Consider the following 15,191-nt stretch of genomic DNA (forward strand, 5'->3'; position numbering starts at 1 on the left):
AAAGTCTAAAAAACAGACATGAAAATGTGAAAATCTTGGAAGAGAAAATTTACCAATAGGCAAGGTTTGCACAGAAATGGTTGAATATTGAAATTGAATGAATGTATGGGTTGAAGAGGCAGGTAATGAAATTATGTAATCAAATCAAGGAGGAAATAAAGACAAGAATCTTGAAAAAGAAACAAGTCCATGAGTGCTACAAGTGATTCCTGCAGGTTCATATCACTCAGTATTCAAACCCACAGATCTCCCTTGAACTGCCTTATTGAACAGTAGATTTTCAAACAGAAAACAGTGGAGCGGTGAGGTAGCCTAGCAACATTGAAACCACAGCGAATGGCTGTGTGTGCCCACTACGAAGGAGCTCGGCAGCTGAAATGACAGCGCAGAGCAACCCCAGAGAGAGTGGGATGTGCTGGCCACCATGAAAATACAAATAGGGAAGTGCTTTGTGGCCGACATCTGTCTGCTGTTTGCAAATCTGCTGCACGTAAAGATGTTTTTTTTTTCCTCTCGCATTCACCGCCGCCTCACTTTAAAACCCAACCGCATTGGCACAGCTGTGTTTTATTTTATCACTTTTATTTTGTCCTCTGTGTGGAAGATCCTCTGATTGTGAGAAAAAACTCCCAGGTGCTGAGAGAAACAGGTACATCGACGCGAGTGCCTCCAGGCTGTCGAAGTCCCTCGAGGGGCTTTAGTTTGAATGATCCAGCTGAGTAAATTTATTGGCATTAAAGCAGAGACTCCACTCTGTGACCATGGTAATATGGAAATATGCTCTTTTGATCAATAAGAGTCTATTTCTCGTGAGGACGGCTCGAAAGCCTGACATCTTTTTTTTAAAAGAGCGGCGCAGGAATGGGATTCTGACGGAAAAGATTTCAGATTCCGTCTTGTTTTCAGATTAATTACTGCGCGCTAGCAGTTTTCTGCAGCAGCTGCACATGAACTGTATAAACAGGAGATAAGTACGGCAGCTAATTATCTCTATTGGTGGCCATTTTACTGCAGTCACTAGGGAGCTGTAAGATTATAACTGTAAAACTGATCGAACACAAACAGGTTACAGATGAGCGCAACAGAAACAACAAAAAAAACTAACTTTGACTCAGGCTGAATCAATGAATGACACTGAAAGAGCTCGTGGCAAAATAGCCTGGCTTGGAGTTCCAGCTATGGACTAAAAGTCCAATCATGGTATTTGTGTAATGATATTTTAAATATTTTAACAGCTAAAAGTATTTGTTTCTGCTCCTATCAATTATTTCTAATGCATCTGACAACTGTACTTGATGAATAATAACAGAAAGCAGCACAGTGTAGGAGCAACAGACTCTAGATAGCAGACGATAAATGATTCACAGTTCTTTAAATATGTTCTATATGTGTTACACAATGGATTTGCAGATATTTACATAGAGATAGATGGGGGTAGGGGGGTTTCTCTTTGAGCATCCAGCATTCTGTACATTTCTGTATATTAAAGTTAATCTTTTGAGGTTTATGAAAGTAGTTCAGCTCTATGTATTCTAGCTAAATTTAAAATAATCATTCCATCAGTAACAGAAACATTTCTTTCTTCTTGAATATTATTATTTCAGTTAACAGTAAATTGCAGGTTAGACATATAGATAGTAAGACAAAGTGGGAAGAAAACAACAGAAGGAGCTTGGCAAATTCCTCATATCTATATATTTCTTATATATTTGAAGATAAATTGATGCAATCATCTTGCCATAACAATTTGGCCCCAGAATCTTACGCTTGACTATTTTTATTCCTGTTGAAACATCGACTATGTGGACATTTTGTTCACTTGCTGGCTAATATGTCCCAGTGAGATGGTTTGTATTATTCAGTCTAAACAAGATACAGGATGTATTGCATTAGACTAACTCTGTATAAATCTCCTATATGTTTGCTTTTTTAAAAAAACAAAAAAAGAACTCTTATCTAAGCGATTGCAGTTCCTGTTCATTTCACACCGGTCCTTTAATTGTTTTGATAGCTATTTGAAAAACATGATTTATTTAATTTTTTTTTTTTTTTTTTTTTTACTTTTTTTTTCCCCACCCTCATCTTAACCTTCGGAGCAGTGACACCTCGACTGGAACAAGTGCATAATTGCACATTTAAGTGCTCTACTTAATGTGCTCATTTTCAAGCTGTCAAGGTCATTCGCTGGAGTGCCATTAGCGGGGAGAGAGGCCCTCTCTACCTGGAAACATGACGGCCTCTTAGTGCCCAGTGCTTTCGAGGAGGATCGTGCCACGATGCAGCCAGAAGCCTCTCCGTTCATTCACGGTTGCAGGGAAATGTTCGGCCTACATACAGAGCTTCCTGTCCCTAATGTGTTTATGATATATGGCCCTCTTTCCTGACGGCCCACACAATATCTGGTAATCAAGCCAGATTGGTAATGACTCTCGCGTGTGTTAGAGTGGAGGGCAGGGGGAGCTGACTCTGTGAACCCCTGATGGCCTTTCTGCTGGGTTTTCATGGCAACAGCTCGGTCTTTAATGAGGCACAAGTGAACTGTTAGCAGAATGCTGATTTTTGGGGTCGACATCAGTCCCTGCTCAATGTCTGTCATGAGGTCCTGATGAAATGTACATCCTTAGCTTTTTTTATTTTCCCCCTCTCCCTTTTTTTTCTATCACCACATGAAATTGCTTTGGCCTCGAAAGTGAAAGAAAATGTGCCATCGATGTTTTTATAGCAACCGTGTGGGTCAGGGTGATGTACATGAGAGAAATACTTGAGAGGTTGTTGTGAAAAACAAAACCTTTAACCTGTTTTCCGAACATATACCTGGCAGAACTACTGCAAGTGCAGTACATTTATTTGGACGCCATTATACAGTTCTCTACTGTATTGTTCAGAAAAGTGTAAAGGTAGAGAAATAACAATCATAAATGCAGTGTTTGTGAATCTGAAAAAGAAAAAAAAGCCCTGGCTGCATGTGCCCTTCATGTGTTCCTGTGCGTATGAATTATTCATGAAGGTGCTGGGCACAGTGGGCGGCAGGAGGGCGAGAGCAGCATCGGCGCCTGGCAGAGTAATGACATCGCCCGGGCTCGTCTCAGAGCGCCACTCTCTGATTGGTGACCCGACAAGAGTGGCAGAGATTAGCAGTCCTCTGCACCGCTGGGCTACGCGAACGGGCGTTTTCTGGGGGGAGGCGAGAGGGGTGCAAGTTGGCTCGTTGAAATCATCCAGTAGCTCTAAAGTGACTCTCTCTACCTTACATTGCCATGTCTCATGTTGTAAATGATTAGCACATTAGCAGCCTAGTGAGCAGACTAACCTGCTGCACCAGACCCCTTGTTAGAGCAGTGAAAAGCATAGCTGTGAGGCCTAATTTATGGCAGCGCTGGCTAATGAGCGGATGCTATGGTGGGAAGGTGAAAGGAAGGAGCTTAGACTTTACACAGCCTAAAGAAGGTTTACATTACGTTTCAGGAGCTGCTACTTGAGAACAGTTGTCTGAGTATACTTAATTCAATCAGTTTCTTTTTTTTGTGCATATCCAATTAAATATTGGATGTGTACACCAGTCTTCTTTGTTATGGGTAGCATGGGGCAGACAGTCTCTCACGACTCAGTGAATCATACAGCATCAACTCACTACCCTTAAGGACCTGGAGGATGTTAAGGGGGCTTGCTGAAGTTCTAACTGAGTATCAGAATTGGGAAGAAAAGGGACTTTGAATGTGGCATGGTTGTTGATGTGAGAAAGGGCTGGTATTACGGAGTATTACAGAAACTGCTGATCTACTGGGATTTTCACACATGTATATTTTCACAAATATCCAATTAGCAGCAGTCGGGTTGATGGAAATGCCCTGTTGATCTCAAAGGTCAGGAGAACGGGCAGACTTGTTTGTGATAATAGAAATGATTCAGTAGCTCATTACAACCAATGTCTGCAGAATACCTTCACTGTACACACTCTGAAGTCAAACCTTGAAGCCGATATCATGCAGAACAACAAATAATGCCTTGCTAGTCTGCTAAGAACACAAAACTGTGGCTACGGTTCACACAGTCTTGCAACAATTACTCAATAACAGATTCGAAAAAAGTTGTCCTGTCCTGAGTTTGATTTCAGCTGCAACATTCAAATCGTCAAAGTTTGGCATAACAACATAAAAGCATGGATCCACCCTGCATTGTATCAATGGTTCAAACTGGTGCTGGCACTGCAATCGTTAAGGGCAGGTGTATTCAACTCCAGCACTTTAAATATGTCTCTTTTTATGTTGTTTTGATGTGTTTTGGGACAATTGTGAACGTTAAAACAATGCAAATTGTAATACTTAAATCAAACTGGGTAGAAACTCGACATCTGAAGTATAATTTCTTTTATTGAAGGCAGTACATATTCACCCAAGCGTATATAACGTCGGTGCTTTTCTCTGTCTGAAGAAACAAGCTTCAGTGAGTGTGCATCAGCTTAACAAACATACCAGACATTACTGAAGGCAAATGAGCAGTTTTATGCTGGGTTCATTTGAGGCCACCATTATGTTTGCTTCTTCTTCGACTTCTGCTCCTCGTCTTTTTCTCAAGCGAACACCCGGAGACTAAAATCCCACAAACATCAACACAAGCAGAAAGTTTGCCCCAGTTTCCCCCCCGCGCCTGCCTCCCTCCCTCCTCAGCATCTTCAGGGTGTTTTAACACCAGAGCGGGGTTGTCCAAACGATAATTGCTTCTGAAAGGTTGATTTGTGGCTGTAGCAGAGGGGGCAGCTCTCCTTTCAGCGTTGAGCGAGATTAGCAGTGGATCTTCAGGACTTATCACTCGAGGCATTCGGATTAGCGCAACGATGAAGTTTAAAACAGAATCAGTGGTCACCACGGCGTTTTAAAGGAAGCGAGAGAAGCTTAAATCAGCTCAAGCTAATATTAGAAGAAGAGGAGCTAATCAGCTTTTTTAAATGGTAATTACCCTTCATCGGGATTAGACTATTTCATTTTTTTTTTTGTTCTAAATCAGTGTTTAGACATTAAAAACCAAAAAAAAAAATTATGAGACCTTTCACTTATAAACAGTATTTATCAGGATTCATATAGTCCATCATTTATTAATTTAACCCTGGAGGTAATACTGCATGTACAACAAATTTAATGTTGTGATTTAATCAAAAACTCCATCTGCTTTTGTCAATCGAAATCACACCTTAGTAATTCAGAGGAAAACTAAATGAGATTGGCTGCTTAATGTGTGTAGTTAGACACATCGGAGGTCCCCAGTGGTCCTGTTTTTACTCAATGTATGGATAGTAGGTTTAGTTGGTTGGATGTGATTCCTATTACAGGTTTAACTTTGATGGACGGTGCATTTCATGGCATTAAGGAAGGGCAGGTAATAGACTGAATCTCCATCCAGATGTCTGTAAATAAGATTCTCTGTGTTTTACACGCCAAACGGTGAGTTTCTTTACTATTTGGCGTCAGTTAATTGTTAAAACGGAAGCCTGCATTTTGTAGCCTGCTTCTTTTTCCACATTGTGAATGGACTAGAACAAGTTCCCCCTACCCAGTCTACAAAAACATGAAAAAATGTACATTTTCAAACAATTTTTCCAACCTGTTGTCTAATTTGTGTTTTTCCTATATTTCTTTTTTTATCTTTCTTCCTTCTCTCTCTTTCTCCATTCCTTCTATCTCTCTGATCAAATGTCTTCTATAAATGCAAAATGAACTGCCAGGTGTTAGATTATTAGCTGAAACACAGTGAAGGAAGCCTGAAAGAGATGAACTCCTCAGCGGCACTGGTTATCCTTTTGTCGACTGAAACTGAAGTCGTTCATCTGGCATTTTATGGAGCACCGACAAAATGTTGTCCTTGCCCTTCATTCCGATAGAGATGTTTGGTATTAAGTGAGGTGACCGGTCCGGGTGGGATGGATGAGTCCCTGCAGACATGGGTGCAAATGAGAACATTCAGATGGTAAACCGGATGAGTTAAGGAATCTGATCCTGCTGCTACAAGTGCAGGCAAGCATGACTTGTGTCAGGGATGCAGCTTAGAGCCAAACTGTGACAAATTGGATGAGAAAATGAAGTTGTCACTGAACCCAGGGGGTCCATTGTGCAAAGCCGGGGTGGGGGGTTACATGGTCTGACAGCAGGTCAGACTAACACCTATTGATGATGGGCACCCTAATCTTATCCAATTAAGCAATAAGACCCCATGTATTCTTGTGTTGATGGTGTTAATAACTAGTAGAGAAAAAAAACAACTGCAGACTGACTTTAGAAAATGGCCTGCCAATACCAAGCCTGGGTAGGTATTATTACAGGAAATGATCTGTCAATAACTTCCCATCTCATGAGTCCAAAACACTGGTGTGTTGGCCACATCCCAGCGATAACTCATCTCCTAATTGACAGCGTCTGCGCTTCCTCCTGGGGCACACAAGGGCCGGCAGAGCGAGAGCAGAGGCGAATGGAGGAACGGCAGCGAAGCTCGGGAACGGTTGTACGAGGAGGTGATGCACAAGAGATCGCCAGTCAACCAGCCTGAAAAACCGGAGCGCCGGAGCTTTCTGCACTCATCTTGACAGCAATCCATTTTAAAGCATCCCGATGCTAACAGGGTGCTAAAACCCAATCAGACATGCTGAAAGGGAAGAAAAGGCGAGGCACTCGGACCACGCCGGCATCCACTCGTGTGAGCAGTTCACCTCTGACTGACCCGCTCGGGCTTTTTAAATAAGCTTTGCGCATCGTGAAGAGCACTACAACTACGTTGAAAAACCCAAAGACAGCTGTGGGTCTGTAAAAGCAAAGGAGTGTTTTTTTTTCTTTTTTTTCTAAAAGAGGGCATCATGTTTGGACTCATCAAGGTCAAATGAGTAGCAAATTTATATTTCTGAAATCTTCCTAGATACAACTCAATAAAATCTGATAATGTCAGATATCAGCTTGAGCAAAATACTCACAGTAAGCCAATGGTATACAGAGCCATGCAAATGCAATAAGCTATGAGCTTTACAGTATTTTACTGAGATTGTATGTAATATCAAAGCAAAAGAAAAAAATATATATATGTTATTTTTTTTTTTTAGCTTTTTACATTTTTTAAAACATGCAGCTTCAGATGAGTGTGGTGTGCCTTTTTGTTCAGTCTGTAAAATATTTTTATGATCATCAATAAAACAAGTAAAGTCATAATAGTTTGTAAAATAAAACAAATTGCCATTCCTAATATTAAAATCCCTGCCTTATTTCATCGTGGAAGGGTCAGTGGAGGCATGTAGATCAGCTGTTTCAGCTTTGCGAAAACACTGGCAACAGTGTGGACGGCACTTACGCAAATGAACAGTAAATTATTCTAATATTTTCTTGTAGCTCCTTATCCCAATGATTAATTTGCGGCTGGAAAAAGACGCAAGAGAGTCAGACAAAGATTGATCTCATTCTTTGTGCTCTGCCATCACTATTTCAGATAAAAAGTAGTCACTACAGTTGAAATTGAGATTAGCGCAAAAAAAAAAAAAGTGTCTTACCAAAACTAAATCAGCCAAACTGGCTGCAATTGTTACCTTAATTAAGATATTGAGGCTTAGCAGCAGATCAGAGAAAGTCAGAAAACATAATGAAAGTGCATATGTCGACGCAACGTTGGACTGCTTTCACTGGCACCCTGGTTTGGTTTCCGTTCTTCCCTTGAAATATTTGGTGAGAATATAATTAGCTAGCGATGGGCAGACACACTCATCCGAGACTGGTATCGACGTGTTCCTCCTGTGTGCTGTTGCGCGCCGTTCTAGCTCTGACAAAACAGTAATTAATATTTTCTCTCCATTGTTGAGCAAGAGAGGACGTTTGAGTAACAGTGCCAAAGAAGTGCACTGCCAAGCTCGCCATCTTGCCAGTTTTTTTGTTGTTGTTGTTTTTATTATTTTAGCTGAAAGACAAGTGTTTTTCCATGTGCCAACCGAGTGATGTTTAAAGAAAAAAAAGACTCACTTTGTCTCAAATGTTTTTTAAAGACCACAGTAAAAGTCAGAAAAGATGCCCTAATAGGTTTTTTTTTTCTATCTGTTTTTCTTTCACTTTTTGCTCCAGGCTGTGGGGAATGTGGGCAGGACCAGCAAAGAACCACTACAGTCAGATGGTGTATGAGAACGGAGAGCCGTGCTGGCAAGGAGGATCTCGCACTACCTCTGTAAGTAAAGATCAACATGCAGCCCTGGCAAGCACACACACACTCAGACCTGTCCACGTAATCAAACTTTATGCGCTGCATTACCTCTGCTAATGTCAATCCCTGGGACTTTTGGGTCATGCTTCGTTCACACGCTCTCTTATTTATCTGCTTATTCATTAACTGGGACACAAATTTTATCAGATAAAACAATTAAATAGGTCACTAAAGTTCTCAGACATTTGGCTCAGAGATCCAAATGTGGTTGAGGAAATCACTTTTGACAAGTTGCTTTTAAACAGGTCAAACAATTTACAGAAACGCATAATAAGCTTTGGAGTTTATTTGTAATAAATCTGAACTTAAACTTGAGCAATAAAATTACTTTTCATGTCTTAACGAATAAAGCGAGAGGCCGATGTGAACATTAAAATAGCTGAGGTAAAATGTATCAATGCCTGAGACAGCTTTTCACAAACTGTACCCAAAAAAAATAAAAAATCTTACCAAGCTCCTGATATTAAAAATGTACTGTCCAAAAAGCAGAAATGGCAGGGCGCTTACACACACCTCCAAATTGTGCATATGGTGATCTGAGATAGGGAAGTGCTGAGTAAGCTAGGTGGTACACGACATTCAAAAGAAGCTGTAGCATCATATGTAGTGATGCGACAAAGGAAGCAGAAAAAAATGGAATAGTTCATACAGTTGCAGCAAAAATGATAAAGAACAACTTCAAGCTCTGGAGCCTTTATCCAGAAAGTGATTATATGCCTGCCTGGAAGCCTTAAATAGAGTTTTTGTAAATTATGGGAAAATATTGAGGTTCAGATGTGACTCTTTAGCAATGGCATTTTGACTGGAGTACCAAGAAGGATGGTGGGGGGAAAATATGTGAGCACTTACCTTCACATAGAATACGTTTTTCCAAGCTTGCTGTTACCCAGCGATAAGAATATAGTTTGATCTTAATGTGGAGTTTTTATGGCTTACCTAAATTTATCATATCTAGCCAGCATTCTCAAGAAACAAATCAGAATAAATGTTAAATAATTAAATGTAGTAAAAAATAAAAATAATAATAAAAAAAAACCTCAGCTCAATTCTAAAAATGTCAATCTGCCCAGATAATAGTCCTCTGCAATTAAGGGTTTTTATTTACTACCACTGTAGAGAACATCAGGTTTTATAACACATTCTGTACATTTTTTTTTATCTTCTGTTTGAAGAAAGCCTATTCTTTCCTGATCCAATTCCAATTTTCCCTTTTAAAAATTTATGCTACAATCACATTTTCTACTTTATATCATGATTATCCCAAATTTCCACCACCCATAAAAGCTTTATCTGCTCTGACTGGTCATTGTGTTTGTCAGAAATGGCAGTGTACATATAGATTTTTATCTTATTTCATTTTATTTTTTGTTTAAAGGGAGGCCAAACAAGCTGCTATGAAGATGTTCCGCAGCAGCGTAACATGTTATGGTGTTAATATCATCGCGATCGAAAGAGATTTTCTTCAGAAGCATTTTCTTCAGAACAAAACATAAACCAGGGTCAGATTTTGAATTTGTTTTAATGAGGGAAACTGGAAGTGAAGAATCCTGCTTCAACCACAGAGGTGAAAAAAGTTCTGTAATAAATGTTGCAAGGCTAAATCCCCTTTAAGCATGAACACACTTGAATTAACAATGCAAATGGGACATGAACTGTAGGAGATAGCTAAACAGAACAATGACATGAACCTCATAACAGCACATTAATAAAGGGCAATTAGGAGATTTCTCTGCTTTCTACAAGGGTCTTGCTGAAAATCCAACAATTAGCTCTTCATCAACCATTTGAAAGGTTAACATTTTCATGGCTTCTGCCGTGGCCTCCCCAAAATCAGCTTCTTTTGCTAATACCGAATGATAAAAACAAACCAATTGGCCTCCTGTTTGTCGCCAAACATATATATTTTTTATGATCAGTGGTCCTCCGTTTGCATCCTCGACTCATACATCATCTTCATTTTTCCCACAAACACTCTTACAGTCGCTTTTACTATACCCATTTACATGTTCTCTTTTTTTTTTGCCAGAATTTGATCAATTAAATATGTAGCACGTTTAATATTCTCTGCTTCTGTTTCTCCCTTGCCCCCTCTTCAGATCAGATCCCAGTGAACGTCGTTTGTAAATGTATGTACTCTAACCTTCCAGGGGCCCCCTTTGAAAAGACTAAATTGAATTCCTTTGATGCGACCCCCTAACCGTGTGCAGGCAGCATAGATGAAGACTCGTCAGAACTTGACGCTCATTATATCTGAAATGTCGAAAGTTAGCCTTGGATGGTGCTCCCTCTCTCTCACTCGGATGAAGTAACACTTTCTTTTTTGCACCTAAGTAGGGACCAGTGATGTATTGTTTTACTTGGGGTAATCCAAATTCAAGCACTGTGCAGTTAATCTTACCAGGTCTGTGGGGACGGAGGGAAGTCAACTGTTTAATTTATTAATTAAATTCTCAGGCCGGGGCTGTAACACGTGAGCACTGACTACAACAACTGCAGATTGGTAACCAGCTGCTCTCACTGTGTGAAAAATTGGGCCAGTGTACGTTTGTTGTTGAGGCTCATTATAGCCGAAATAATTTATAGACATCCTCGTGTCACAAAATCAGATGACTATATTCAAAAGAAGTAGCTGGTTGCTTTTCTTTGCCATTTGAAATTCTGATGTACAAATTTGATCAATACAAAACAGTAAAGTCACAATCAAAAAGGTGTGGTGAAAAAGGATTTAGCTGCAATATTAGTTTAGTCAACCAGTTTGATAAAAAAACAAAACAAAAAAAAAACATTTGTCTGCTTTGCTAAACTAGCTAATGCATTTTCCTGTTCTTAAAATTTTGCATTTTCTATCTTTCTCCATCAAAATCATACTCACTACATATTTAAATAATTATTGGCTATGCTAATTCTACCTTTTAGCATGCTAAAGCTAGAATTAGTTCTGTTGTACTGAAATTCAATTACCTGTATTTTTAGTTTAAGTTTAGATGAAATCTGTGAATAAGCAAGATCCCCTCTAAAAATGCTTGGAAATATTTAATTGGTTTAATAGCGTTAGGGGTTATTTGAAAAGGAAACATATTTGAGCAATAAATCAGGAATAATCTCAAACTGTACCTTGTAATTCTGACAAGTTATGATGATTTCATCATCATCATGATTTTTACTCTTAATGGAGCTGCCTAGGGCAATGTTTAATACTCTCCTACATATAAATACTTATGAATCATAGTGACAACTAGGCATCTCACAGATGTTTGTTAGTCAAACCATATGTTTTGAATCAATGTTGTTGTTGTTAAGTGTTTATGTTCGATTGTTTATGACAAGTAAAGCAAACAGTGGAACTAAAACGTCTGTTTTTCCCCAAAAACCTTAATTTGAATATTGTTTCGTATGTCTGAGTCAGACCTCACATAAATTATGCACACAAGAAAGCATTTTGTCTAACCAGGCACAACAAAAACTTTTAACATTTCTGTTGAACTAGATTCAAGGTGACATAAAGGGGAAAAAAAGGTTTGTTTTCGTTTTTATGCAAGAACTGAACAAAACTGAACCACCAGCATGGTAATATCTAAACAGACGGTAAAAAAAAATAATATAAGTCTTTCTTTGCTGTCTTGTGAAAGAGGTGAAACCGTTGGACCCACGGCGACTGTAATCACGTCATTTCCAGATCTGTTTGCTTGTGTGAAGACAGCAGTGATATTCCATTATCCCACAGCGTCCCCAAAGTACAGAGACAGCAGGAAGATGCACTCATGTTGGTTGCAGGCACTGGAACTGCCAACATGCACTGTGAATATGTGAAATGCCCTGAAAGTCTTATTTGTTTCCACCTTTTCCTAGCAGAATCGCAGAAGCAGGCAGCCGAGCATCTTCAGTCGGCTCACTTTGTGCGTTAAAACCATTAAAAGGCTCCCGACTCGAGGAACAGCAGCTCTCGTCCTCACTTCACCTCGGATTCTCCTCCTCTGTGCTTTTCTAGGTCACTATGACATGCGGAACGGAGACAGCCCTGCGATCGGTGAAGGAACCCAGCAAATGCCAGTACATCATGGACTTTGAGACTCCGGTGGCCTGTCAGCCGGTGCTGAAGCAGAGGGGCGTGCACAGCGAACTGTGACCTCCCCTTCCCTTTGCCGCCTTAGCCTGGAATAACTTGGACCCCTGCCCTTGTTGGCTTGCCCACAGTGACAGGCCGGGGTCCTGAGGGTCCCCTCTGACATCTGTGTTGTCAGAACGTATATACTTCCAAGCAAGTTTGACTGAGGTCAGAAAGTATTCTTTTGTAATGATGTTCCATGAACACTTTCTGTGGTTTGCATAGACTTACTTTGCTATTTTATATCCATTCTGTGCTTCCATGTAGCGATTACTGACACATTTCTGAGACGGGAACGTTTGTGAAATAGCTTGGTTTCATTACAAAACAGAGCAATATTACAATAAATGATTTCATAAAGTCGGGCCAGTTAGGTTACTATTGTTGCGAATCTAAGCGCTACTTTCGATGGTGGCTTTGTCATTCTTCTCGATTGTAGGGTTCGCTTTATTATAGCCATCATCTAATATCAGAAGAAGAAATATTGATATATCCTCATACATGTATAAATAAAATAGTTATATTTAAAAAATCACCAAAAAGACCAAAAAGCAAAAAAAAGAGCGATAATCAGCAGACAGATTGTTAATGTCAAGAGTTCAGTTTTTCTTTTCCCCGACTGAAATTTGTAGGATTTCCAGTCACTTTTAGTCAGTTTTAAAGTATCAATGCCAAAGTTTATGTTGAATCAGATGGGATGGCTGGATTGTAAATGTTACATGTTTGGACAGGCGGCTAGTGGATCATTTTAGCTCCAACTTTGGTTTGTGTAATTCTGTTACAAAAAGCCTCATCTTGGGCATGTTGACATTGCTGTCCTGGGGGGGTTTTTTTAGAGTCCGATACATTGTGCAATGAACTTTTTTTTTTCTGACAACTCCAGTTAGATGTGACGACAGTGGTCACCAAACATCCAGAGCAACCATGCCCTTCAGGTTACACTGATGACACATTGATTTAGGCCAGATCTCTTAATATTAAAAATGAAAGAAACTGTTTAATTCAACGTTAATTTAATGTACCTCTGTGTCAAGAGCTAATGAATCTGGTTTATTTAGCAGTAAACATAAATGTTTTGTCTTCAGAGGAACAAATATGTCAATCTGAGCCTCTGTGACCGTTACATATTTACATTTTAAACGGCCTGAAGCCTGAGATCCAGCAGGGAAGGTCAGAAAGTATTCAGGAACGCACAAAAACTTCTCAGTATGTCCATCAGATGGTAAAGTGTTGCAGCACTTTCCACTTACACTTGAGAGATGAAATATTTGTAACTGTATATTATAGAAAGTGATTACGTTACACATAGCTGCTGTATTAAAGTTTTATTTCTAAACAGTTTTGTCCTTTTTCCATCTAATTTAAAATAATTTCACACGGAGTTTTGAGTAGCTTACTTGTACGTTTTCTGGAAATGTTACATGACACTGTACAAACCAAGGTCCATAAAAAACTTGATGTGGAAGAACTTGACTGGTAGGCTCATAGTCCTGACTCCAATCCAACAAAACACTTTTAGCATAAGATAGAGCAAAGCCTGTGAGACAGGCAAACTCATCCAACACTGTCTGAGTTCACATGAGGTTCCTACAAAAATGGTCAAAAGTTTGTGTAGCCACTCGCCTTTGGGGAAGCATTCCTCAGAGAGCTGACCGTGTCATGGGGCAAAGCAGGTGTTGGATATATTGACTTCTGGGTTTCTCAAATGGACCTTTCACCTCTGCATCCAAATATTGGATAAATGGAAGAGAATTCGTCACTAGTGGTGAATAAATTCTGAATAATCTGGCATCTAAACCTGAGTGTGTGTGAATGTTTTTGAGAGTATTTTCACATTGTACTCCTTCTCATGTTTTAAATAACTAATCCCCCATTATTGCACTGCTTTGATGGCACTTAGATAAGGACACAATGCCAAAGCTTGGGGTAGGAAAACCTTGCTTTTAATTTTGCACTATCGCTAAGATGTAGAATTATGTAAAGACACGACTTTGAGATGCCTGATCATTTTATTTATTTAATTTGTTTCATCCATTTTTTTTTTTTTTTGTCCATCCACTTTTCTCACTACACTGTGTTGGACGTTATGATGTCATAAGGTAGCTATACAGAGTTCAAAGATGAATTTTAAAAAACCTTCAAAAAAATCGGGAAAACTATTTACCAAGACCATTTCAAAAGATAAGAAAAATCTTCAGTTTAGTTGGAAAATTAAAGCAACGAGGGGTTGCAGTTTCCTGCACCCTCATGCTATGTTAATATGCAATCTTAAAAGTCTTCTGCAATATTTGCAGACTTTCAGTTCTTATTCTACGCTGAATTTAACAGCTATTGATTTTCCAACATCCTTGCAGGCCAAGCAGTCTGCCTCTTCCCCGGCCTGCTGTCTGTGACGTTATGTAACAGATTGTAGGGGTTTCTGCAGCAGAGCCCTCTGCTCATTAAGGGGGAGCTAAATCAGCTGTCAGGTTTCCAATAGTCTGCCTGATATATTCCTGGCCTGCTGGGGCAGCTGGGTGGCTGTTTGCCTGCTAGCAATGCAATAGCCCGAGGCCCTGCAGCTCAGGAACTGCTGCTTTTTATTTATCTGGCCTCGGCTCTCATCCACATGCTCTGTTTGATGGCGAGCCTAACCATTTGCCTTCACCTTCGATTTTCCAGAATAATAATGGCCCGTTTTGTTCAGGGAGCCGGCCAAATTGGATTTACCGCATTGCTCCCGAAGCTTTCAAAAATGATATTGAGTTATGCAGAAAATGCAAAAGATGGTGAAGGGATCAGAGATCAGATGTAAAGTGGAACAAAGGAACAAACTGGAAGTTACGCAAAATCTTTTCAATCATATTTATGGATAAAATGTTGTAAT

At 39.7% G+C, this 15,191-nt stretch overlaps 1 protein-coding gene across 1 annotated transcript in view; it reads left to right on the forward strand.

Moving 5' to 3' along the window:
- LOC114157421 (glucosidase 2 subunit beta-like) overlaps positions 1 to 14,122 on the forward strand; it is a 152,861-nt gene extending 138,739 nt beyond the window's left edge. Inside the window, exons 14-15 of the mRNA XM_028038366.1 lie at positions 8,085 to 8,184; positions 12,209 to 14,122. Of these exons, the coding sequence (XP_027894167.1) occupies positions 8,085 to 8,184; positions 12,209 to 12,346 (238 nt within the window). The 3' untranslated portion in view covers positions 12,347 to 14,122. The remainder of the gene's footprint in view (positions 1 to 8,084; positions 8,185 to 12,208) is intronic.
- The last annotated feature ends 1,069 nt before the right edge of the window (positions 14,123 to 15,191 follow it).

Source organism: Xiphophorus couchianus, chromosome 14 (genome assembly GCF_001444195.1).
Source record: "Xiphophorus couchianus chromosome 14, X_couchianus-1.0, whole genome shotgun sequence".
NCBI lineage: Eukaryota > Metazoa > Chordata > Actinopteri > Cyprinodontiformes > Poeciliidae > Xiphophorus > Xiphophorus couchianus.